The sequence below is a fragment of the Zootoca vivipara genome, chromosome 13 (genome assembly GCF_963506605.1).
Source record: "Zootoca vivipara chromosome 13, rZooViv1.1, whole genome shotgun sequence".
Classification (NCBI taxonomy): domain Eukaryota; kingdom Metazoa; phylum Chordata; class Lepidosauria; order Squamata; family Lacertidae; genus Zootoca; species Zootoca vivipara.
In genome coordinates, this window is record NC_083288.1 from 30,931,612 (window position 1) to 30,956,999 (window position 25,388).

The window sequence follows — 25,388 nt, forward strand, 5'->3', positions numbered from 1 at the left end:
TTTTCAGACCCACAAGGGACTGAATTTTTTCCCCAAGTGTCTTCAAAACCAACAGACACTAAGAAGATCCTGTTTCTGATACCTGGCAATCTAACAGCTACCATCAGCAGTCCGGAGAGCAGGAACTAGACATGTAATGCTCAAGCAATCTCATAACAGGAGCAAGCAATACTTCCAATAACGTAGTTGCAAACCATTAGTGCTTTAAAGGCCAAAGCCAGCAAATAGAATTGCCCATGGAAGCAAATAGGCAGTCAGTGTAACCAGTACAGAACATGTGTAATATATCTGAGCTCCCACATTCCTGCTGCTGCATTCTGCACCAATTGTAGGTTCCAAGCACCATCAACTATTCTTCAGTGGAATGGATATTTTGTAGCTTCCACAACAGTTTTTTTTTTTAGATTTTCAAAAATGCCCCCTGGCCCTAAAGGTAAGGATGGGCTGATATAAGTTAAATGGCACTTCGCAAGGCAAGAGTACTTGCACATTAGTGGCTAGCGCTAGGCTACAGTTTTGAACCATTCTGTGTTTCTGTTTTCATATTGTTGGTAAAATATCTGAATAAAAATACACTGGGAATAAAGGCTTCCAGGATCTGAAGATCTTAAGCCTTCTCAGTTTTAAGATTGAGCAGAAAACAGTGGATTTGGTTTGGTTCTAAAGTGTTGATGTGGTTACATACCACTATTTTACATTAATACCGAATGTTGTAACACACCTTCAAATGAGTAGTGTCTGTTTTCTTCCAATAAGAGGAGGAACAGCCACAATCCTATAAAAAGAGTACTGAAAACTAGAATTAAATCATTTAATGGTGCCTTCACTACAGCAGCAGCACCTGCCCAAACTCACATGGCTGAACTACATTTCTCAGCACGCACTTCGCTAAGCGGTTCGGAGTGCCGGACATCAAAAAGTGGAATGCGATAATAAATAAATCCATTTCCTAGGATGCCGCAGCCCGGCTATGTACTGTAGTACAAATCGCTTTGGCTGCCTCAGATCGGACTTCATTTCCCAGCATGCCTACGGAATGAAGGATGGAAACGGGGGAAGAGTGATTCCCCACCACTACCAGAAAACTACATTTCCCAGCGTGCTGAGTATGTGATGTCGCTCCGCCTGTCAGAGTGTTGTATTTTCGCGCGAAAAAAAAAGAAAGGTTTGCAAAGCGGCAGAGAGAGAGACAGCAATATCGACGTTGCTGAGGCTCGTGCAGGTAATTGTCGCGTGCAGGCCGCTGAAGGAACCTTCGCAACGAGGGGGGAGGGGCGGGGTAAAGGTTTGGCGGGAATTCACTGGGCAGCGCGAGGCGGAGAGCGCCCCTCCTTTCGCGAGGGGGGGGGGAAATGGCGGGAATGTGGCGACCCCTCCCCCACCCCAGCCTCACCTGTTCTCCAAGGAGGCGCCCCCTGATCTGCCCCCTTTTCCCCCTTACTCTTCTTCCAAGGGACCCAAGAGGCCTTCGGGTATTATTCTCTTTGGCTCCCACCACCACCCCACACACACCTCCGTTGGACGTGGTTGCCGAGGGGGGGGCGGCCTGTAGGTTTCACCTCCTCTGCTTCTCTCAGTGGATGGGGGGTTTAAAACGAAAGACGGTTCATTCGTTCGTTACTTGTCTTATGCGCCGTTATGAGGGCGGCGTTTTTCTATCTCCCCCCCCCACACCGCCTTTCTTCAACGGAAGGTGTGGCGACGTTTGTGTATATATAATGAAGGACCAAGCAGCCTGTTTCTGGTGAAAGACACTGAGAAACAAATCTTGCCACATTCTGAATTCTGTTTCTTTGTCATTTAAAATGTGGCAGAACATGAGAAAGTAGATAAAACTGTGGAGCATTTGAGTGTCACCATGGACGCCTGTTTGGGTGCTGAGGTTGCTGTGCTTTCAAAAGTTAGGAAGAAGAGGAAACTTGTCTTCCAGATGCAGCTGGTCTTCCAATGATGAGGAAAAAAGCCTCTCCTGCTGAAGTGTCTCCTTTTCCACAACTTTTAAAGGCACAGGGGCCCTGTCCCTGCTTTCTATCAGGCAACAGTATGTAACAGCTACAAGGAGTTTTGCCTACCATGTTTTTTTGTAAGTCGATTAATCATAACCAAACTAAGGCCGGGCCCAATCACCTTCTAAATCCGGCCCGCACATGGTCCAGGAATCAGCATGTTTTTATATGAGTAGAATGTGTCCTTTTATTTAGAATGCATCTCTGGGTTATTAGTGGGGCCTGCCTGGTGTTTTTACATGAGTAGAATGTGTCATTTTATTTAAAATGCACCTCTGGGTTATTTGTGGGGCATAGAAATTCGTTCATATTTTTTTTCAAAATATAGTCCGGCCCCCCACAAGGTCTGAGGAACAGTGGACCGGCCCCCTGCTAAAAAAGTTTGCTGACCCCTGGTCTAGCACTATGCAGCTGAAGCACAAGGATGTTCCTCTGGACCCTGAAAAAGACGTGGCACCAGATAATGTAGCTTCTCCACTGTCTCTTTTGCTTCTCAGATCTTTCCCTTTTTTAGGTTAAACGCTTTTGGCTACGTAGTGCCACAGCAAGCGGTTCAACATAATTTCTTTTTTAAAAAGAAAGCCTTATCAATTTCACACACAAATATCTTCAGCAGCTGCCATCCCCTTCTGTCCTGTCCTGTGGCACATAGTACTACAAGGGATTTACAGGAGGACTACACACACACACACAATTGTAGTTGGGGTGTTTTATGCACAGTTGAGTAAAACAGTTCTAATTCATGTTAGTGACGGGGATATAAAATCATGAACAGTCATTCTTGATTTGTTCACCATATGCATGTATGATTATGTGTAGGTTCAGAAGGGTGCACAAGTTAGCTGCATTTTTTAAAAACCACCATTTCCTATTCAAATTCATTTTAATCTCAAGGACAACTGAGGCCAAGTGACCCTACAGGAAGTGCGCTCTTTCTCCTTTTTCCTAAAGTGCCCTCACCAACTCCATCCTCTCTTTTTTGTACTTAGCGAAAGGGTTGTGGAGGCTCACAGCATTGTCTCTCAGCTGACAAAGTTTGATGCATCCTAGGAGGGAACTGGAGCTGTAACTGTGGAGAGACTGTCTTGTGAACCAGACAGCTGTGTCTCATGAGACTAGCTATTCATACTATGCTTTTGGGTTTCCTCCACAGCATAAGTATGTATGTGTGAATTTTTGAGGTGTCATGTATACTCCACAGCATGCCCCCACTGTCATTCCTTTAATATATATACAGTATATATATTCATTTCTAATTGTCATATCACAATGACTTGGAATGGATATCAACACTTAAAATAAGTACTGCATCTTGAGATGGATTAAAATTTATATTTTATTTGTCTGAGCCTTAAAATCAACCCAGATGAGGTCTTGCCATACTTCTGAAAGTAGCTCAGGCTCGAACTAATGCATGATTTGTTTGTTCATCTGCTTCCTCTTTTCATTTTTATCAGCTACAGCCTATGAGAGGATAGGATCTAACAACCTGTTCCATGAACCCCACTTGTGCTCTCTTTGCCTTGTGGAAGTGGCCAGCCGAGTTGTTATTCTGACAGCAGGTTCAGTACTACCCTTATCCAAAGCTGCACAATGCAAAGCACTATAAGGTAAGCATCACCTTGGAATGTGGGAATGGGGAGAACTTTTTCCCAAATGTCCAAACATAGAAATTGGCAACTTGGAAAAATGTTTGCTTGTCAAATATTTTTCACTGGGCTGAACAGTGTGGTCGTTCTTTAGAGCAGGTATTGTCAGCCTTTTCAGACCCAGTACCCCCTTTTAACCCAGATGTGCATTTGGGGACCCATTTCTTAATCTTTTACCATACATTTGCACGGCGGTAGTTTTCCTGTAGCGACCCACCTTGGATCAAGCCACAACCCACTAGTGGGTTCCAACCCACCAGTACTGTGTGCATGGTTCTCCTCCCTATTTTTATCCTCACAACAACCCTGTGCAGTAGGTCAGGCTGAGAGAGACTAGTTGACCCAAGGTCACTTAGCAAGCTTCATGACTGCATGGGAGGATTTGAACCCTGCCCTCCTAGTTCCTAGTCTGCCACTCTAACCACTCCCCCATCACTGACTTGCCATGTATCATCATGCGTACTATTTCTGCCTAAGATACCCGTGTAATAATATGTAGCTCTATTGGGTATTGGGGGAGCTATTGGCTTTATGAACGGCCAGAAGCACTGATTACCTCAGTCCTGTTGTTGAAAGAAGTGGGTGAATTCTGCAACCATGAGTAGAGGAAGATAACAGACATAACCATAATTATTTGTATCTGGGCAGATCATTCTTCCAGCCCCTGGCACAAACAAAGACTGGAAAAGAAGCAGCAGAGAAGAATAACCTGGAAGAGGAGCCTGCCCCCAAAAGGTAAGTGACATTGGGGCATGCACTGGTATATGGACAAAACTGTACACTACTCCCCTTTTTAATGCAGTTTGAAACTCTCAGGATGCAAAATTTTCACAGAATACCAGATTCCACACATGCACAATAAACACTGCTGAAGACCAGTGCTTTTAAGTAAGAGCCTTTTGGTTTTACTCTTACAATGCAGTGGTACCATTGGTTCTCAAACTTAATCCATTCCAGAAGTCCGTTCCAAAACCAAGGTGTGCTTTCCCATAGAAAGTAATGCAAAATGGATTAATCCATTCCAGACTTTTAAAAATGACCTCTAAAACAGCAATTTAACATGAATTTTACTATCTAACGAGACCATTGATCCATAAAATGAAAGCAATAATCAATGTACTGTACTATAAGATAAATATGACAGTATTGTAGATGATTTTTAAAAAAAATTCTTACCTGCACTGATGATAGTCATTGTTTGGATGGGGGGCTTTTATCCATTTCCGCAGTCACACAATCCATCAGTAGCTGAACTGGGTTCCACACAGTCAAAAAAACAAATGAACTGAAAAAGCCTCAAAAACAAAAATGCAAAATAAATAGCAAAAACAAAAGCACCAAACTTAATCTATTCCAGAAGTCCGTTTGACTTCCGAAATGTTCGAAAACTAAGGCGCAGCTTCTGATTGGTGCAGGTGCCCTGGAAACAATAGCCAACAACCGGGTTTTCAGCGTTTAAGAACCAAGGCGTTTGAGAACCAAGGTGCCACTGTATTTTCTCATTATCTGTTTAAATAAGAAATCTATTTTTATTGGTTTGCTATTTTAATTTTGGTTATAATTGTGTCATGGGTTGTGTTATATTATTATAAATGTTATTATAAAGTGGGAGCATTTATCATTCCAACACTGAAAAGAGTTGGCCCTCTTAGAATGTTGGTAAGGAACTGTATCATGTGATGGACAGGAGCATTCCAAAGCAGTTAAAATCGGTTAGGAGAAAGCTGCAGTCCGATAAACTCTTGCCCATCCATAGGGCTTAATTCTGAGTAGACAAGCGTAGTCCAAGTAGCGGGAAACAAAACAGGAGAATATGGAGAGAGAGACTTCACAGGTGTTTTAGGGTCAGGATTTAATGTAACTTTTAACATGAACAGATGTTTTATGACTCCTTGTGTGCTGTTCCTATAAAACCCTGGTTTTAATTCTCCTCATGGCAGACCTTCTTAAGTGGTGGTTCGGCTAGAATAACCGCATTAAGTTGGTCCTTTTGTAATAGTATCTAATAAACGCCAAGTCCCTAACTGGATCTGCTGAATCTTGCTGTAATTCTCGCCTGGGTAACGGAACAGGTGGTGTAGAAGTAAATTCTTCCCACACCATCAATTCTTTTTACCTCTTTACAATGTGCCTGAAGTGTAATTGCTACCTAAACCTCTCTACTAGAACATTTGCTCCTGCTATTTGCTGATGGCACATAAACTAGAATAGATTTTGGAATGAATCCAGCTCAAAGAGTCCACATTAGGGATGGACGATGGGCTTGTGCATTCATGGGAGAGCCTGTATGGTATAGAGCAGGCATCCCCAAACTGTGGCCCTCCAGATGTTTTGGCCTACAACTCCCATGATCCCTAGCTAACAGGACCAGTGGTCAGGGATGATGGGAATTGTAGTCCAAAAATCTGGAGGGCTGAAGTTTGGGGATGCCTGGTATAGAGGTTAGAGTTTTGGATTAGGACTGTAGAGATCCAGTTTCAGATGCACATTCAGCCATAAAGGGCGCTTCATGAACTTGGGCTAGTAATTATCTCTCAGCCTAAGCCTAACCTACCTTATAGGGTTGCTGTGAGTATAAAATGATTGAGGAAGACTATGTTTGCCAACTTGGGGTCTTCGGAGGAAAGAGAAGAAGAAGAAGAAGAAGAAGAAGAAGAAGAAGAAGAAGAAGAAGAAGAAGAAGAAGAAGAAGAAGAAGAAGAAGAAGAAGAAGAAGAAGAAGTAGTCCAGTTGTTTTGTTGCTAAGCAATCTGTCTCTTTTCAGGAAACTTGTAGATTCTGAACCACAGGTACCGGTAAATGGTACAACACACCATGCAAATTCCCCAGTGAATACTGCAACCCCAAAAACCACCTCTGACCTTAAAAGTGAAGAAGATTCTGGGAAACCAAAACAAAAGGATACAGAGGCAGATAATAACAAGCAGGTAGGCACCATTCTGACATGCCCTGATCTTTGAATAACTATTCATGTGGAAATCAATCCATTTCTGAAATCTGTAGTTCAGGTCTTGCAGCCCTGGTATTTTGGGTGTAATTTCAGTTTTCAGCAACTTAGTGTATTTAGGGTGCCCTGGTTCATCACTACGTATAAATACTTGCTACATCCCCCTTTTACCCTCAAAACTACATCCTTTGTAGTGCCTCTTTCATTTCAACATTAAATTGATTCTCAAGTAGTTTTCTTGTCCTGCCCAGCCCCAAGAATGCAACACCTTTATTTGGAGTTATTTCTTCTGCCAACACCTTTTTACTTTGCAGTTCTGCCTTTTTAGGTTTCTGACTGTGTTCCTGAGCAAAAGATTCCTGTGCAGAGCACCTCACAAAGCACCAGCCCAGGTACCTCTAATTCACCCTCACCCACCTACATTCCCCGGCGCAGAACAGGTAAGTTTACCCAGTCTTTTGGTCATCAAGAGCATCCATAAAATGTTAGGTTTTTTCTTCTTCTGTACGTGATAGTATAGAGGTTTTCTTCTTCTTCTGTACATGATAGTATAGTGGAATATTGGCCTGGCTCTTACCTTACAACTTTCACTTCTCTGCTATAAGACTTCTTTAGTGGCATTTGTTTTGAAATTATTCTTTAAACACACAAGAAAGTAAGTTTCTTTGAAGTTAGAGAGGTTTACTTCTAAGTAAGCATATCTGGGATTGCATTGTTTAGAATATGAGCTTATTGATCAGTACCACTTCTAGTTCTTTTGGCTGCTTGGAAAGACTATTATATACATACACATCACATATTTAAATTCCCTAATTTCCCCTGTGTTACACATTTGAAAAGTTAATAGGGCAAAGATGGATGAACCCACGACTTGGAATAAAATAGTTTTTTTCTGATGCAGCAGAGCAGATTGAAATCACAATCCGTTGAAAAGTTTCTTGCACACTTTAAAGTAATAGAATAGCTTTGTCACCAGGCTCTTTCCTCTTTATTGGAGTGACTGGAGAAATTTGGTTCTGAATAGAAGGACAACTTGCAGTTTGAGATACACATAGGGGGTTCATTAGATTCCAGAGCCTGGGGAAGTAGTTTTCAATCATAGCAATCCTATAAAAATGGAAAGAATTTTCAAAGACTGAATGCAGGCAAAGAAAAACTGGAACTAAGGCTTCCAACATGGTGTTCTCTAAGGCTTCCCTTAAAATATTTCACTTTCCTTTCAGCAGCCTACCATCTTAACCCTCTTGGGGAAATTCCCTCAGGCTAACACATCAGTGTGTGGTATTATGGCTAGACAAGTGCAGAGACAGAACTCATAGGACCTAAACATCATTAATGTCTGTGAATGTGACATTCCGTTGTTGCGCCCATAACCTAGGTTTAAGGTGACATTTAGCTCCTAGCTTTCATAGCTCAGTTTGGCTGAGGGGCTAGTGAGGTGACAACTAACTCTTACTTTTGTTTGTACCAACAAGAAATTATCTTACCGTAATTGTTAAGAAAATTGTAGTGCCAATTTGTCCATCAGCAAGACTTATCTCTGCCTTCAGCCCGCAAGCAGCTCCCTAAACGTAAAGCAGAGGAAGAAGTCAGTAACCATGATAGCATTCAGCTGGACGTTTGTACCAAAAGATGGAAAGGAGATGATGTGGATGGAGAGGGTGAGTACTTTCTGGTGCCTGGTTGCAAGGCTGAAGAAAGGTACAAGATGATATCCAGATATCCAGACTGAACCTTCTTTGAATTATTTTAGACCTTGTCTTCTCCTTCCTGTGTAGGCACAAAAGGGGAGCCAGATGAGGGGTCCATCAAGACAGAAGAAGTGAAAGATTATAATTCAGAACAGGTGCAGGTAAAAGTTGAGAGAGATGCAGAGGAAGAGACAACACCAGCACCCCCTAAGCCATCCAGCAAGCCCATCTCTAATTTTTTTGGTGAGCATATAGTAGATGCAAATATTCATGATCAAATGATAGTACTTCTATTAGATCTCCACTGAGAATGTTGTGTAGGAATGTAACCATGGCCGCATTTAGAAACCACTATATGATGAGAGTTTTGGATTCTTGAAAATATAGGATTTTTTTTGTTTAAAAAACCCTATTAGAATGGTTGTGAAAGGAAATTTGAAAGGGATTGGCAAAGAGCTTTGATTTGCGGAAGAAAGAATATCTTCTACACTAGTACTGCATAACACGGAGATAACGATGCCAGGAGGTTTGTGGGTCTCCCTCTCTCTTTTTTTTAAAAAAAATACTTTTTATTGATTTTCCAATTAAACAAATCAAACAAAATACATTCTCATATATATTCACCCACAATTCGCGCTGCTGACTCCCCTCCCTCCCGCCATTCATTTTTATTTTCCCATCTACATCTCACAGTTCCTTTATATAAATCAAGTATATGTTGTAGGATTTATTTCAGTCCCGCAAGTGTCTGCAAACTTCTACAGTTATTATTCATATAGTCAATAAATTTACTCCAATCTCTCTTGAACTTTATCTCCTCGCCCTGGTTTCGGATCCCACAGGTCATCTTTACCAGGTCAGCATAGTCCATCATTTTCGTTTGCCACTCTTCAATCGTCAGTATCTCCTGTAACTTCTACTTTTGGGCCAATAAAGTCCCCATCGCAGTCATTGCATACATAAATAGTTTCTGATCTACTTTCGCTATTTCCTCTCGCATCAAACCTATCAAAAAAACTTCTGGTTTTTTGGAAAAGGTATATTTAAACATCTTTTTCAAGTCATTATAGATCATTTTCCAAAACCCTTTTACCTTTTCACATGTCCCCCACATATGAAAAAACTCTCCATCTTTCTCTTTACATTTCCAACATAATCCATTTCTCATCCTATACATTTTAGCTAATTTCACCGGTGTTAGGTACCATCTATACATCATTTTCATTACATTTTCTTTCAAGATGACACATGCTATAAATTTAAAAGTTTCATTCCATAGTTTCAACCATGCGTCATATTCAGTATTATACCCAAAATCCATTGCCCATTTTATCATTAATTCTTTCGTCAATTCATCTTTTGTAAACCATTCTAATAACAAATTATACATTTTAGATAACATTTTACTTCTGCCTTCCAACAATTTGATTTGGAATTTAGATTTTTTTTTATCTTCAAAACCTATTTTCTTATCACTCATCAACACATTATTCACTTGGTGGTATTGCAGCCATCCTGTCAACATCTTCTATGTCATTGTATGGTCTTAATTTCCATCCTCTGTCAGTTTTTACTAAAATCTCATATGTGGCCCACTTCTCTTCCATATTCAACTTTTTTACCATCAAAACCTCTACAGGTGAGATATCCACCATGGTGTTTTCCTTTCCAACAGACTCTTATTCCTCTCCCAAACCTCATACAATGATCTTCTTATCACATTATTTGTAAATTCTCTGTGCACTTCCACTTTGTCATACCAAAGGTATGCATGCCATCCAAGTCTGTTGTCGTATCCTTCTAAATCTAGCAAATCTGTGTTTTCCAATGTTATCCATTCCCTCAACTAACAAAGACAGGACGCCTCATAATATAATTTTAAATCTGGCACGGAGAATCCACCTCTTTCCTTCTTATCAACCAGTAGTTTAAACTTTATTCTTGGTTTTTTCCACTGCCAGATAAATCTTGATACTACTTTCTGCCATTCTTTGAATTGCCCTGTCCCCTTGATTATGGGAATCATTTGGAATAAAAATAACAACTTAGGTAACACAGTCATTTTAACTGCTGCAATTCTTCCATAAAACGACAACTTTAATCTATTCCATATTTCCAAATCTTTCTTTATCTCTTTCCACACAGGCTGATAATTATCATTAAACAAATTAATGTTTTTTGACATCAACCAAATTCCCAAATATTTTGCAGTCTTCACCATCGTGATTCCATATTTTTGCTGTAACTCTTCTATTTTCTCTTTTGTCATGTTTTTAACCACTGTTTTCATTTTGGCTTTATTCAATTTAAATCCTGCCAGCTGCCCAAAGCTTCTGGAACACTTTCATGAGGTTCTTCTAAGGTTAAAAACCAAATCATTTGCAAAGGCTTTTAATTTAAATTCTTTTGCACCAACTTTTATACCTTTTATTGCTGAAATTTATCTTAGTCTATTTAATAACACCTCCAGTACAACAATGAACAATAATGGTGAAAGTGGACAACCTTGTCTGGTTGGTACCTTTTGTTAAATCAAAATACTCTGTCAGGATATTGTTCATAATCAATTTAGCTTTCTGCTCAGAGTATATTGCCTCTATTCCTTTCAAGAAAGATCCCCCAACTCCCATCATTTCTAAATTCTTCTTCATAAATTGCCAAGAGATGTTATCAAAGGCTTTTTCTGTAGGCAAAGAAAAACTGGAACTAAGGCTTCCAACATGGTGTTCTCTAAGGCTTCCCTTAAAATATTTCACTTTCCTTTCAGCAGCCTACCATCTTAACCCTCTTGGGGAAATTCCCTCAGGCTAACACATCAGTGTGGTATTATGGCTAGACAAGTGCAGAGACAGAACTCATAGGACCTAAACATCATTAATGTCTGTGAATGTGACATTCCGTTGTTGCACCCATAACCTAGGTTTAAGGTGACATTTAGCTCCTAGCTTTCATAGCTCAGTTTGGCTGAGGGGCTAGTGAGGTGACAACTAACTCTTACTTTTGTTTGTACCAACAAGAAATTATCTTACCGTAATTGTTAAGAAAATTGTAGTGCCAATTTGTCCATCAGCAAGACTTATCTCTGCCTTCAGCCCGCAAGCAGCTCCCTAAACGTAAAGCAGAGGAAGAAGTCAGTAACCATGATAGCATTCAGCTGGACGTTTGTACCAAAAGATGGAAAGGAGATGATGTGGATGGAGAGGGTGAGTACTTTCTGGTGCCTGGTTGCAAGGCTGAAGAAAGGTACAAGATGATATCCAGATATCCAGACTGAACCTTCTTTGAATTATTTTAGACCTTGTCTTCTCCTTCCTGTGTAGGCACAAAAGGGGAGCCAGATGAGGGGTCCATTAAGACAGAAGAAGTGAAAGATTATAATTCAGAACAAGTGCAGGTAAAAGTTGAGAGAGATGCAGAGGAAGAGACAACACCAGCACCCCTTAAGCCATCCAGCAAGCCCATCTCTAATTTTTTTGGTGAGCATATAGTAGATGCAAATATTCATGCTCAAATGATAGTACTTCTGTTAGATTCCCTCTGAGAATGTTGTGTAGGAATGTATCCATGGCCCCATTTAGAAACCACTATACGATGAGAGTTTTGGATTCTTGAAAATAGAGGATTTTTAAAAATAAAAAAACAATTAGAATGGTTGTGAAAGGAAATTTGAAAGGGATTGGCAAAGAGCTTTGATTTGTGGAAGAAAGAATACCTTCTACACCACTACCGCATAACATGGAGATAACAGATGCCAAGAGGTTTGTGGGTCTCCCTCTCAAGACTGTTTGGAAGCTACAGCTGGTGCAGAATTCAGTGGCCAGTTGCTCGCTGGGGCAAGATGGTTTGAGCATATAACACCAATCCTGGTCTGACTGCACTAGCTGCTATTAGCTTCTGGGCCTAATTCAAAATACTACTCAGGACTGCAATACCTCAAGGTCTGCCTCTCCCCATATGAACCAACCCAGACCCTGCACACTTCATCTGAGGCCCTTCTTCATGTGCCTCCTCTGCAAGAAGTCTAGAGGTTGGCAACACAAGAACAGGCATTTTTGCAGTGGTTCCTCATTTGTGGAATGCTCTATCCAGTGAGGCTGAGCAGGCCCTATCATTACATATCTTTAGGTGCCAGGTAAAAACTTCCCTTTATAACCAGGTCTTTGACTTTTAACTATTTGTGGTCTTTTAGAAGTGAGTGGGATGTTTTTCATGTATTCCTCTTTCATCTTGGTTTTAATGTATCTATAAGTGTGCAATGTCTCTCTCATTATTTTTTTCCATGTAACACTTTTACAAATCAGTTTCATTTGTTGAGACATTAGGAAGAAAAGGGGGAAAGAGGTGGGGGGGAGAAGATGGGCGGGGGTCTAAAATCTCACTGTTGATAGCCCAAGAAGGGGCTAAGAGTCTGGCCTACTGCAGAATGCTTCCCAAGTTTTAGACTTGGTCTCAGTACCTCCTAAGTTTGTGGTAATTGTCATAGATTCATCAGTACTCCAAAATAGTTGTTCTACCTACGGAGGGAAACTGCCACATTTGTCTCATTTCTGTCTTATAGCCCCTTGGAAAGCCTCTATGAAGACAGAGAAAAAAGAAGCACCGGTGATAGGAGGAAACATGCCTGCACCAAAGAGCCTTAATGAAGTTAATGGCCATGAATCTAATAGCAAAGCTGACTGGCAAGTGATCAGTGCCATTTGAGGCACTATATTTCTCTTGTGTTACCACCAGGTTAGGACTCTATAAAATAGCATGCAGGAGTTCATACAATTGCCAGCCACTCTGTATGGAAGCAAGCTAGTTTTTGCTCACTTGGGAAAGTTGACTGGAGGGAAAACCAAAGGTTTTCTCTCACAGTAAGAGAGAATGTAAAGTGTTTTGTCCACAGAAAAAACCCACCATAGATGACAATAAATTCAAATATTTCTGTTTTGGACTGTCTGGGAGACCCAAATTGTACATGTTACGTGTGTTGTAATGATGGTAATAAGAAGTTAGGGCTGGCATACAGTGCCTTGACAAGCTTTGAACTTTCTGTTTCACTGTTTGTATAGAGGAATTGGTCTATGTTTCTGCTCATTCCCAAGTAAGGAATCCCACCACAATCACCCTTCATTCTTACCCATCTTCTCTCCTGCATAAACAAGGCATACTTTGAGAATCTGCTTGTCCAAGGGGACAGTTGAATTGATGGTTGTGATCAGTGCTTCCCCCCCCCCCCCAGAAAAATAGGTACTGGTACTCGCCATGAAGCTGTTACAGTAAGTGTCACTTTTTAACAACAAAAAAAGAGAGGTGTCGGTAATGTGTACCCTTGAGTACTCCCTGAAAAAAGCACTGGTGGTTGTTGTTATAGGTCCCTTCATTCACTAGCTGAGTTGCTAATTTAACTTAGTTGTCTACTCTGTTCCTTTTCACATTTCTGAAGGCTATCCCTAGAGCTTTGATTAGCTTAGTACTGATTATAAGAAAAAGCTAGTAACTCCAATCCCAGACTGGGTTAGGATGCCTGGGGAAATAATATGTGTTGAACTAGGCTGGCTTTGTGGGAAGAGTTCGGGTTACTACGGTAATATTTCTCAAGGTGCCATTGAATTCCACACCCTCAAGTATCTAGTCACATGTGGGGTCTGAAATGGTTTTGACTGTATTAATTTTATATTTTTCTAACTAATTATTTAGTAATGCTAGAAAGTTTCAGCTCTTGTCAGTGCTAGTTTGTCTAAATAAAGATTACCAACTTTGAACCAATTTGGATCCTATCAGTCTGTCTTTAGGAGAGATCTATAAATAACCACTTGCTTGTGCTGAGCCAAAAATTAGCACCAGGTGAGCAGATGGAGAATTATTGTAAACAAAGTAACAGTGGATTATGCATGTGCAGGTGAACTAATTTATTTTAAGATAAAAATGTTATTGGTTTGAAACCTTTGTGGCCTTTTTTGCAAAGTTGCCTGAACACATACATGACGGTCACAGTCAAACTGTATGCCTATTTCCTACTTTTATAGTTCTGCCAAGCCATCTCTTACACTTGAGCCTACAAATTACAACCCAATGAAGGGAAACTATCATCCTATAAACGATGCTTGTTGGGGCCCTGGCCAGAGGTAAGTGCTGCTGGAGTAGGGGCCTTTTTGTGTGACAGAAGGCTGTTAGTCTCAACCCTTGTTTCCATAATCTACCTTCATACACCCCTTATAATCCAAGAACTAGAGAGCATGGATAACCTGTGAACTTTTGGTATGACTTAAGACTTTTTAATATTCACATTCTGTGATCACAGCCCTTGCCAGGCAATGTAAAAGGTACAAGAAAGCTGCAACTGACTCTGTTGCCTGATCCAGTGCCATGTTCTCATTCTTCTGACAGGGTGCCATACCTGGCAGTGGCTCGTACCTTTGAGAAGATTGAGGAGGAATCTGCCCGGTAAGGTCACTTTCTAGAATTCATGGAATGAATGGGGGTACCATTTTATCTGACCGCAAGCTGTTCTAACACACTTCTGATTTATGTTGCCAGGTTGAAAATTATAGAGACCCTGAGCAATCTTTTCCGCTCTGTGATTGCTCTGTCTCCAGAAGACTTGCTGCCCTGTGTCTACCTCTGTCTCAACCAGTTAGGCCCAGCATATGAGGGCCTAGAGTTGGGCATTGGTAAAACCATCCTCATGAAAGCTTTGGCTCAGGCCACAGGTGAGTTTACCCAGTTACAGTTACTGCTAATCTCCAGGCATTCAGCACCAATGTAATAATGGCTGCCTCTGTTCTTATCTAAATAATGAGACTGTCAGGAATTCATAGGAAATTGGTGATTGAGCTAGACCATGGTGTTCATGATCATTGTGGTCCTTCCTTCCTTCTGTAGGTCGTAATTTGGACCAGATCAAGGCAGAAGCAGCAGAAAAGGGAGACCTGGGTTTGGTTGCTGAGAGTAGCCGCAGTACACAGGGTACCATGTTTGCCCCACCCAAGCTTGGTGCTGCTTCTGTCTTTGGCAAACTTCAGGCTATTGGGCGCATGACAGGAAGCTCTGTAAGTAATGGATGATTGGGCACAGATGGTCAGGGACAAGAGTCAAGAGGATAGCATTGGGCTATCTGGGGAAGGGGCAAGGTTGAGGTCAGGTTAAGCCTAAAGCAGAGACTGAGAACCTCCAGAACATGGGTCTAATTTGGCCTGCTAACCCCTTTTTGTCAAGCTACATTCATCTGTGGAGCATGTAAAGACCTGGCTTAGCCAAAGTAGGTTTGCAATGGTTTGTGCAATAGGCTTTGCAAGACCTGACCACCAGTGAAACACTTTGAAAGGAGCTTTGCAACCAGTGCACTTGCCTGCACAGTTGGATTTCAAACTGCAGGCAAAAAAGATCAGCTGACGTTATAGCACCAGATGATTGACAGGTGGACCATCCTTCCCACCTACCAAATTTGTCTTACACAGTGGAGAGATATAATAATCTGGGTACAACATATCTGATGTGATATTTTCCAAGAAAGCACAGATAATGCTGTGCTAAAGGAGTATACATGTGTGGTACGAGGGCTCTCAAATAGTACAAGGATTCTAAAGCAGAGGGTTTTTCTCTGTACTTTTAGATTTGGCTGCTCTTTTATTACAAATCATACAAAGGATAGGCTGCAGAGTCCCCAAAGGAACATGGCTATAAGCTAATATCTGGGAGGGGAGTTGTAAAAGCATTAACTTAAACACAATTTTTGTGAGCTTGCTATCTTTATTTATTTATTCATTCATTCATTCATTTACAAGCATTTCTAAGCTACTTAATATTTTAAAATCAGTAAGCAGTATATAAAAATAGCATAAAAACAAAAGCAGTAAAACAGTAAAAAAGAGGAGCAGTTAAAAACAGGAATTCAGAAACAACAGGGTCCATTCCTTCAGGTCAGTGAAAGCTGGGCAAAAATATATGTCTTCACATGATGTCTGAAGCAACCAAGATATATGCTTCATGTATGGCAGTGGAATGAGGATTCCACTGTATTTCATTATATAACACTAAAAAGAGTTCCTAAAGCATGTGTCAGGTTGCCCTTCCCTCCAGATGCACCACAACATTCACTCCCATTTGTGTCCCTTTCAGTCAATGAACAAGAAGATTGACATTATCAAGACTTTGTTTGTTGCTTGTCGCTATTCAGAGGCTCGCTATGTTGCTCGGTGAGTGTGATATATCTTCCTCTAGTGTGCCTCCTCTCATATCCTCACTTTAGCACCTCCATACTGCATCCCTGTAACATTCTGGTCCCTAAACTATAAGTTATTTCTCCCACTCCTATCTTACCCATTGGTTTATTGTTGCCACACACCACCCTATTTCTCAGTCCCCCCTCCTAATATCCCTGCCTCCAACAAACACAGACCCATTCACACACATAGTTCTCCTAGAGTTATCCATTCCAGCCTTGTAATGTTACAATCAATTTTTTTTTCTTGTATCACAGGTCACTAGAAGGAAAACTGAGAATTGGGTTAGCAGAACAGTCTGTCCTGTCTGCTCTGGCCCAGGCAGCATCACTCACTCCTCCAGGACAAAGTGAGTTCAGGATACAGTGCAGCAGTGGGGGTTGGAGCTGTGTTGTGTTGCAGCTGGGAATAGTTAGTGTCCAATGTCAAGCATTTGGATGTTGCATGTAGGGAATCTGGTACCATCTACAGGACAAGAGTATTGTGTATTTTGCAACTAGTCAGAATTAAATGCAAATATGTGTCATATTTCCAAAGATGAGATTTTGTAAGAATGCAGAATTTGAAGCTTTGAGACATGGAGAAGGAATAGGAGAAAGACAAAAGGTTGGGCTATGGTAGCCATGAATGATACAGAACATTACAATATATTTAAGCACGCTCAGCTTCCCTTTGTTTCCTGATCTGCTTCCAGATACTATCTATGTATCAAAACTTCCTTGTTATCTCACAAGCTCAAGGGTTAGAAACTTGATGTTTTCTTAAAATTGAAAGCTGAGTTTAACAGATTCTGTCACATCCCAGCTACAGGGACCTTAGGAGTTTATATGTGAGCCACTGGGAATAGATATATTTCTTCCCTCTATAGAATTTCCCCCAGAAGTTGTGGATGCTTCAAAGGGCAAGTCTGCAGAAGTGCGCAAAAACTGGTTGGACGAGAGAGCATTGATTGTTAAACAGGCCTTCTGGTGAGTAACATTCTGCTTAATGTTCAGACCCAATTGTTTTTCATCTGTCCCCAGTTCTCTGTCTTCAGAGGCTGAAATAGCTAAAGTTTCAGAGAGCAATGGGACCTCAAGGAATATCATATCTTTTGCCCTCAGCCATGTATATGTGGGCCTTTCCAGACACATTAAATTTCCCAGACTAAAATAAATAAGTGTATCAATTCTGGGATGATAAGAATAGCCATGTGTGGTAAAATAGTAATCATGGGCATTGTTAATCTGCTAGTTTGTACTTTATGTGTAAACTCAGCCTACCCCACCCAATGCCTAAATGTACTCCTTGTTCAGGGGAGGGGAGGGGAGAGGGTTGCTCTTATTGTATTGTAAGCAGATTGGAGTGCAAATTGATTATCAAATTAGTAATAAAATGTGGGTTTTTCTCACATTAGCCTTCCTTTCCTACAACCTGGAGCCCGATAGAACTTTCTGCAAGAGCAAATATATGCCAGAGAGGACATACATAGCCATAGAGAGTGCTGCATGAGTAGTGCTGGCTTCTGAATCAGTAGCCTAGGGCTGCAAGCAGTACTACACTTTGCAAGACCTTGGCTTGGAACCAAGGCCTTCGCAGAAATGAATCTTAAGTCATTCTGGTTTACTTTGTTTTCAGTGAGCTGCCAAATTATGATACCATTGTGCCTGTCCTTCTGGAACATGGTGTGGAGAGTCTGCCTCATCACTGCAAGATCACACCGGGTACCTAGAATATTTGTATTGTGTGTGGAAGGAAATTTAATGTAGTGCCTTCAGCAGAGTGTGTACCTCTTTTCCAGAATTATTTATTCTCCTATAAGGAAGAGGGAATCTTCAGATGGGTTGGTCCTCCCTCTCACACCAATATACAGGGCCATTCAAATTAGCTGCAATACAAGGGAGAAAGTCCCTCTCAGTTCTAGTCCTGCCTCTGGTCAGGGTTCTGGCTAGCTCCACCTTTTTTTGCTGATTCTTCCTAGAATTTTTTTTGCCTTCTTAGAGTTTTCTTCTGAAAACTATTATCCAGTGCAAAACAAAAATTTCTTTTAAAAAATGCTTTCATTTACAGAAACAAAATAAATCAGTTTCTAGCCCTGTTGGCAGTGGGTTTATATTAAAACACAGATGTTGTCTATAACAATAGTAAGAAGTGACTCTGCCATGCGTGGCTTCATGTTTTGGAATCTCTTAAATTGGAAATTCCATACTTAAATTGGGAAGAATATATTATTTATTTATTTATTTATTTATTTATACATACATACATACATACATACATACATACATACATACATACATACATACATACCCCGCCCATCTGGCTGGGTATCCCCAGCCACTCTGGGTGGCTCCCAACAGATTAAAAACAGAATAAAACATCAAACATTAAAATCTTTCCTAAACAGGGCTGCCTTCAGATGTCTTCTAAAAGTCACATAGTTGTTTATTTCCTTGACATCTGATGGGAGGGCGTTCCACAGGGCAGGTGCCACCACCAAGAAGACCCTCTGCCTGGTTCCCTGTAAATGTTGAGCTTCCCTTGCCTCTTTCTTATCCATCACCATCATATGTTTCCTGAATCCTGTTCTTTTCCATACAGGGATCTCTTTCACTTTCCCTTCCAAATACTTGCTGATTTGACTGTTGTTGCAAATCTCAACTTGTGTACTTTCCCCACAGGGATTCCACTGAAGCCCATGCTGGCTCACCCAACAAAGGGAATTGGGGAAGTATTAAAGCGATTTGAAGAGGCAGCTTTCACCTGTGAATACAAATATGATGGGGAGCGAGCACAGGTGAGGAAGGATGCATGGTGTAAGGCCAAAAAGGGGAATCCATCCCAACCCTTTTCAAGTTGTAGCTAAAGCTCAACTCTTTCATTTCTCACAGATACACATCCTGGAGAATGGAGAAGTGCACATCTATAGCCGGAACCAAGAGAACAACACAACAAAGTACCCTGACATTGTCAGCCGTATCCCCAAGGTGCAGCAACATTTAGAAGTATGGGGTGAAGGGAGTGCATAACTAGGAGGGAACAGAATGTGGTGGAGGCTTGCTAACACAGGGTCATCTCTATAGCTACTGGGTCTCAATGGGGAAGCTAAGCTAAATCCACTGCTTTGTTCAGGTAAAAAAGAGCACTGTGCAATCATGCATCTTGGATGCGGAAGCTGTGGCCTGGGATCCCAATTCCAAACAGATCCAGCCATTCCAGGTACTCACCACCCGCAAGCGCAAGGTAAGTGGCCTCTGCTGGATTGTTTTACAAAAATATTAATCAGGGGTATGTCTGTTTTGCTCTTGTCTTTAGCTTGGTGCACACCACAGTTATAATGAGGTGGATTATGTTTGTATTGGGGAAGGACAAAGAAATTTTCCTGTGAAAATATGTACCGTACTTTCCCTTTTCTCTGACTGCACCATTATTCTGCAGGATGTAGAGGCCACAGAGATCCGAGTGCAGGTTTGTGTGTATGCATTCGACATGCTCTTCCTTAATGGACAGGTAAGTGTATCCAGTATTACCTGGATCTTTGGTGCTTTCAGTCTTTTGTTTTCCTGATGCCCTGCTTAGACCTTCCTCACCCCACTGGATTCCCTGTTCTGTATCTGCCTTTCAAAACGTGTAATTGTGCATCTTTCCAGTCTCTAGTCCGGAAACCCCTATCTGAGCGCCGGGCTTTGCTTCATGATTCCTTCAATGAAGTTGAAGGCCAGTTCCTGTTTGCAACCTCCATGGACACTAGTAACACTGACGAGATAGCAGACTTCCTGGAACGCTCCGTCAAAGGTATTGTGGGGATAATGGCGGCTCACTGTTCTCCTTGCCACTGTATTATTTCACATAAGCCCTGGACTCCTGTGAGCCCCCACAATGAGAGCCAGTGTGCACTCATGGGTAGGAGACCCAGGTTTAATTCTGTGCTTAACATGAAGCTCACTGAGTTACCTGGAGCATGTCCCTCTTTCAGCCTAACCTATTTTATAGTATTGCGAGGATAATAGGGGGAACCATGTGGACAGCTTAAAGCTCCTTAACAAAAGGAGCAGGATAAATAAATGTGCCATAGAAGTTGGGATAATAAGGATGGTTTGTCTCCCTCAGACTCATGCGAAGGGCTAATGGTGAAAACCCTGGAAGTGGATGCCACATATGAAATTGCAAAAAGATCTCACAACTGGCTGAAGGTGAGAACAGAATCCCAGTCCAGCTTGTAGTGCCACCTGGCAAAATAAGTCTGCTTTAATTTGACTGACCTGAGGCAGGAGTGAAGACCCTGCCCCCTTCCTTCCCCAAATTGGCTGTGCTCTTCTCTTATTCATTTTCGTCCTTGTTTCTTCATTTGAATAAAATGTCCTTATGGAATGCTGACAATGATATTATAAGCAAAAATTCATAAAAGCAACATTATACAGTGGTACCTCGGGTTAAGTACTTATTTGGTTCCGGTGTGCCATTCACACCCCAAAAAGTACTTAATCCGAGTGGCAGTCATGCGCAAAGCGCCAATAGAGCACTTCTCTGCATGTGCACACGGCGGAACCCGGAAGTAAACACTTCCGGGTCCCCGGAGTACTTAAACTGAAAGTACTCAAACTGAAGTGTACTTAACCCGAGGTATGACTGTATCCCCCAAATTCTGGATCAAAATTTGCATCATTTGAAAGTCCCAGACCTAAGATACAACTTCAGCCCATATGCCTGAACAGACAAATTGCTCCACTTAGTAACTGTTTTCCATACCAGCTTAAGAAAGATTATCTGGAGGGTGTTGGCGACACCTTGGACCTTGTGGTGATCGGTGCCTATCTGGGCAAGGGCAAACGTGCAGGCATATATGGTGGTTTCCTCTTGGCCTGCTATGATGAGGATAGCGAGGAGTTCCAGAGCATCTGCAAGGTAAGGCATCTCCAGAGTTACCTGGCTGTTAGGGACACTTGGCTTAGTGGGGCCCTGTAGCATCAAGTGCACCTGGCCTGATACTAAAAAAAAGTAATGTTATTTGTTGCAGTTTTATAAGTTAAAGGGCAGGAGGGTAGACGGAGGTACAGTCTGAAAAGTAAACTGAGTAGGTCTTGCACTTCCCACATCATGTCCAGCGTATGGGTTTGCCAGCTCTGCAGGGAAACACTTCCCTAACAGTCATGTTTCACCTCTGCTCTCAGATTGGCACTGGATTCACAGATGACAACCTAGAAGAATTCCACACCTCTCTCAAGGTAGGAGCTTCTTTCTGCTCTTACATAGTTATCCTCTTGTATGTCCCTCCATGCTTGGGTACAGAAGAAATTCTCACTCCCCCCACCCATCTTATCCCTTTACAAGGAATTTCTATGTATGTGGAATTAGGAGTGGCAAAGAAGGGAGCCCATCCTCCTTGGATCTGGCCTTCTGCCCTAGTCAACTATTTCTTGATTTGTAGGGGAGAAATGCCAGTGTTCTGGGTCCTATGCCTAGAGAGTCTTATTGGGCCCCCAACCCTCAGCTATGCCCCGCAGAGGACCTTACGGTCCGCAAACAAAATAATATCTTGGAGGTCCCGGGCCCTCAAGGAGGTTAGACTGGCCTCAACCCCCCAGTCTGGTGGAACACTCTGTTGTAAGAGACCAGGGCCCTACGGGACTTGACATCTTTCCGCAGAGCCTGCAAGACCGAGCTGTTCTGCCAGGCCTTTGATCAGGGCTCAGTCTGACCCCTCTCCTTTTACAAGACCCTGCATATAAGTGGCCTAACTCTTCTCACCGGCTCATACAAATAGCTGAGCCTGGTGAGTACTTAAGGTTCCCAACCCCTATAGTTACAGTTATAATTTGCGGGTAGCCATCTGATCTTATTTTGATTTTTAATCTGATTTTAAGCTGTATTTCAGTCGATTGCTGAACTTTATGTCTTAATATATTATATATTTTGATGTTAGCCGCCCTGAGCCCAGTTCTGGCCGAGGAGGGTGAGATATAAATAAAATTTAGTAGTTGTATTAGTAGTAGTAGAGCCCAGAGGAAGATTGTATCATGTTGTGACACTGACAATTGTGCGAACTCCTCTGGACTAGTCCATACAAATACTACTTAACCCAGTCTCTATATTGCAGGACCATGTGATTCCACAGCCACGACCCTACTACCGCTGGGGTGGAACAGCTGAGCCTGACCACTGGCTAGAGGCTCAGCATGTCTGGGAGGTGAAGTGTGCTGACTTATCCATTTCTCCAGTCCACAAAGCAGCAACTGGTTTGGTGAGTGAATTATGGGCCATTGGTGAGAGATTGTGTGTATGATAATTCTACACTAAACCTCTCAAAACTATCTTAATCCATTCTGGAAGTCCATTCTTAAACCAAAACCATTCTTAAAACAAGGCGTACTTTCCCTCATGAGGCCTCCCGCCACCGTGCTCTTCCATTGTTCGGATTCTATTCTTAGACCGAGGTAAAGTTCTCAAACCAAGCCATAATTTCCGGTTTTGGAGAGTTTGTAAACCAAATCGTTCTTAAACCGGACTGTTCTTAAACCGAGGTACCACTGTACTTCACTTACCTGCTTTTTGTTCGTGTACTGTCCTACCCTGGAATAAATTTGTATGAAGGGCAGTACTGTACACACATACCTTGAGTTAGCAAACTATTTTTTGTTCACATTATATCATTCTGATTAGATACACAGTGGGTTATGAATAGGATGTAACTATTCAGAAAATCTTTTTAATGTGAAGTTCTCTGAGAACATTAATTCAGCATGCTATATAAAGGCAGTGTTTAGGTTTTGTCACTGGAGAATCAAGAGACAACTGGGTGTAAAGCATAGTGCCAAGCTGAAAATGTGCTAGTGAAAAACTTTATTGTCCAAACACAATCAATGCTAACTAATTTTGACCACATACTCTTTTTTCAGAGATTGTGTTAAGTAGGAATTCCTCATGGAATTTTGAAGCAACAAAAATACTATACATATGGTACAGAATTTACTGTTAATTGCTATGTGTGTTTATAATCAAATGAACTAATGTGCTTCTGTGGGTGCAGCTTAGAAAAAATAAGTTTTGTAGAGAAGCTGGATTACACTAATCTGTCTGAAATCCATCACTTGGCTTTAATAATTTAAAGACAGGTAACATTTCTTGGAATATTACTTCATATTTAAGTGTGCTAACCTTGAAAGACCTACAGCACCATTTCTAGAAGCATCAATGCCAAAGTCACACATAAATTCTTATTTCTGGCACACGTTTGGTGAATGTCCTGGCATCCATCATAGTTAAACTCCTCTGGGCTCTTCTGCTTAGAACGTACAATTACTGTTGAACAATTTTTTGCAGTTATTTGTGGGGCCTGCCTGGTGTTTTTACATGAATAGAATGTGTGCTTTTATTTAAAATGCATTTATGGGTTATTTGTGAGGCATAGGAATTTGTACATTCCGCCCCCAAATATAGTCCAGCCCACCGCATGGTCTGAAAGATGGTGAACCAGCCAATGGCTGAAAAACATTGCTGACCCCTGATCTGAGCAAATTTTTCAGTTCTGTATTATTGGTATATTTCATGTGTGTTCCTCCTCAGATGTTTTTTTCTTCTGAAGTGTATACATATGCATGCAGACATAGATAGAAAGAGCCCTGCATATGCAGAAAGCTAGTGTCTGGATTGCTCCCAAGAGACCATGGCTGGACAAGGAAAAAGTAGTGCTGCAAGTAATCTAGGCACTAAAATTTGCCTCTTCAGAATTAAAATAAGTATCGAATTGCAAAAACTGTATTGCAGAAGGGCATATCCTATCTGTTTCTCTTACCTTGCTATCCAAATCACCAAGTTCTGAAATTGGCTAGAGCTCCAGATAAGATATTTTGGGGGAAACTGCCTCGTACAAATGAGGCACTGAAACATCCAACCCTAAACTTCTGACCAGCAAGTCCTTCCACTGCAGGTTGATGAAGAAAAGGGCATCTCCCTCCGCTTTCCCAGATTCCGACGCATCCGAGATGATAAGAAACCAGAGGAAGCCACTACCAGTACTCAGGTACAATAATGGGAGGGTATATATGTATGGGATTGTAGTCTATGGGCCTAATAGTCATTGTCTGTTTGCAGACTGTACAAAGCCATCTCTTCCTTTTACTACTCTAGTATTTAATTTCTATAGACCGGCTAAGAAGCGGGTGAGGAGGTAGAAGGGATCATCTTCAGGTTTTCTTGACAGATATGTGACATGCAAGAGATTGACCTCATACAGTTTGGGATATTAAGGAACCAGCTCCCTCCAGAGATCTATAGGTTTAGGAACACTGGGCAGTATTCGAACACATTCCTTCAGCACAAGGAATTCTGCTTGCACAATAGGACTTCCTCCCCACTATGTGTCCCATGTCCTCCCCAAATCTGCTCCAGGGCATTAGGAGAACCCCCTAGAACTGAATTAGGGTGAGTGTTCCATTTCTGTTTGCAAACAGAAATCCTTGTGGTGATAATGTTCTCCATAGTGCTATGTTGGATTCCACCCACTGAAACTGTAGATAAGGAGTAGGTAGCAGTGTGCAGGGTTACTATGGTGAGTAGCAATGGAAAATGGACAGCTTTCTGTAATATTTCTCTGGCTGCAGGTGGCTGAGTTGTACCGGATGCAGCAGCAGATTCAGAATCAGCAATCAGTGGAAAAAGGAGATGATGATTTCTACTAATCCTATTCATCTGATTGTGAAAGGATTTTTGTTGAACCCCTCTTGGAGTCAGGGTAGAACCTTGGTGCCCTCTTCAGACTATCTAATGAATGCACCCCACCCACTCTGTGAAGCTGTGGTACAATGAGGCATGTTCTGATAAGGCCCTGCTGCTTTCCCTGTGCTTGCCCAAATGCAGGCATATATTGAGTTGATGATGCTCTGTTAATAAACCCTTGTATTTTTTGGTAA

At 41.6% G+C, this 25,388-nt stretch overlaps 1 protein-coding gene across 4 annotated transcripts; it reads left to right on the top strand.

Annotated features, from left to right (window-relative positions):
- The first annotated feature begins 1,060 nt into the window (after positions 1-1,060).
- Positions 1,061-25,388, top strand: LIG1 (DNA ligase 1). Of its 4 annotated transcripts, none has more exons than XM_035135984.2 (30): positions 1,061-1,222; positions 1,902-2,083; positions 3,464-3,616; positions 4,304-4,390; positions 6,420-6,582; positions 6,931-7,042; positions 8,153-8,263; positions 8,381-8,536; positions 11,386-11,496; positions 11,614-11,769; positions 12,852-12,972; positions 14,305-14,403; positions 14,666-14,722; positions 14,816-14,988; positions 15,161-15,327; positions 16,397-16,473; positions 16,758-16,849; positions 17,369-17,468; positions 18,118-18,203; positions 19,161-19,276; positions 19,371-19,466; positions 19,612-19,722; positions 19,918-19,989; positions 20,130-20,274; positions 20,590-20,672; positions 21,232-21,384; positions 21,651-21,704; positions 22,577-22,720; positions 24,407-24,499; positions 25,080-25,388. In XM_035135984.2, the coding sequence occupies exons 3-30, from the start codon at positions 3,600-3,602 to the stop codon at positions 25,155-25,157; spliced, it is 3,030 nt and encodes a 1,009-aa protein (XP_034991875.1). In that variant the 5' UTR covers positions 1,061-1,222; positions 1,902-2,083; positions 3,464-3,599; the 3' UTR covers positions 25,158-25,388. The 4 variants fall into 4 exon arrangements, with proteins under 4 accessions (XP_034991875.1, XP_060137526.1, XP_034991874.1 ...); XM_060281543.1 differs by having other exon boundaries at positions 1,906-2,083; XM_035135983.2 differs by lacking the exon at positions 1,902-2,083.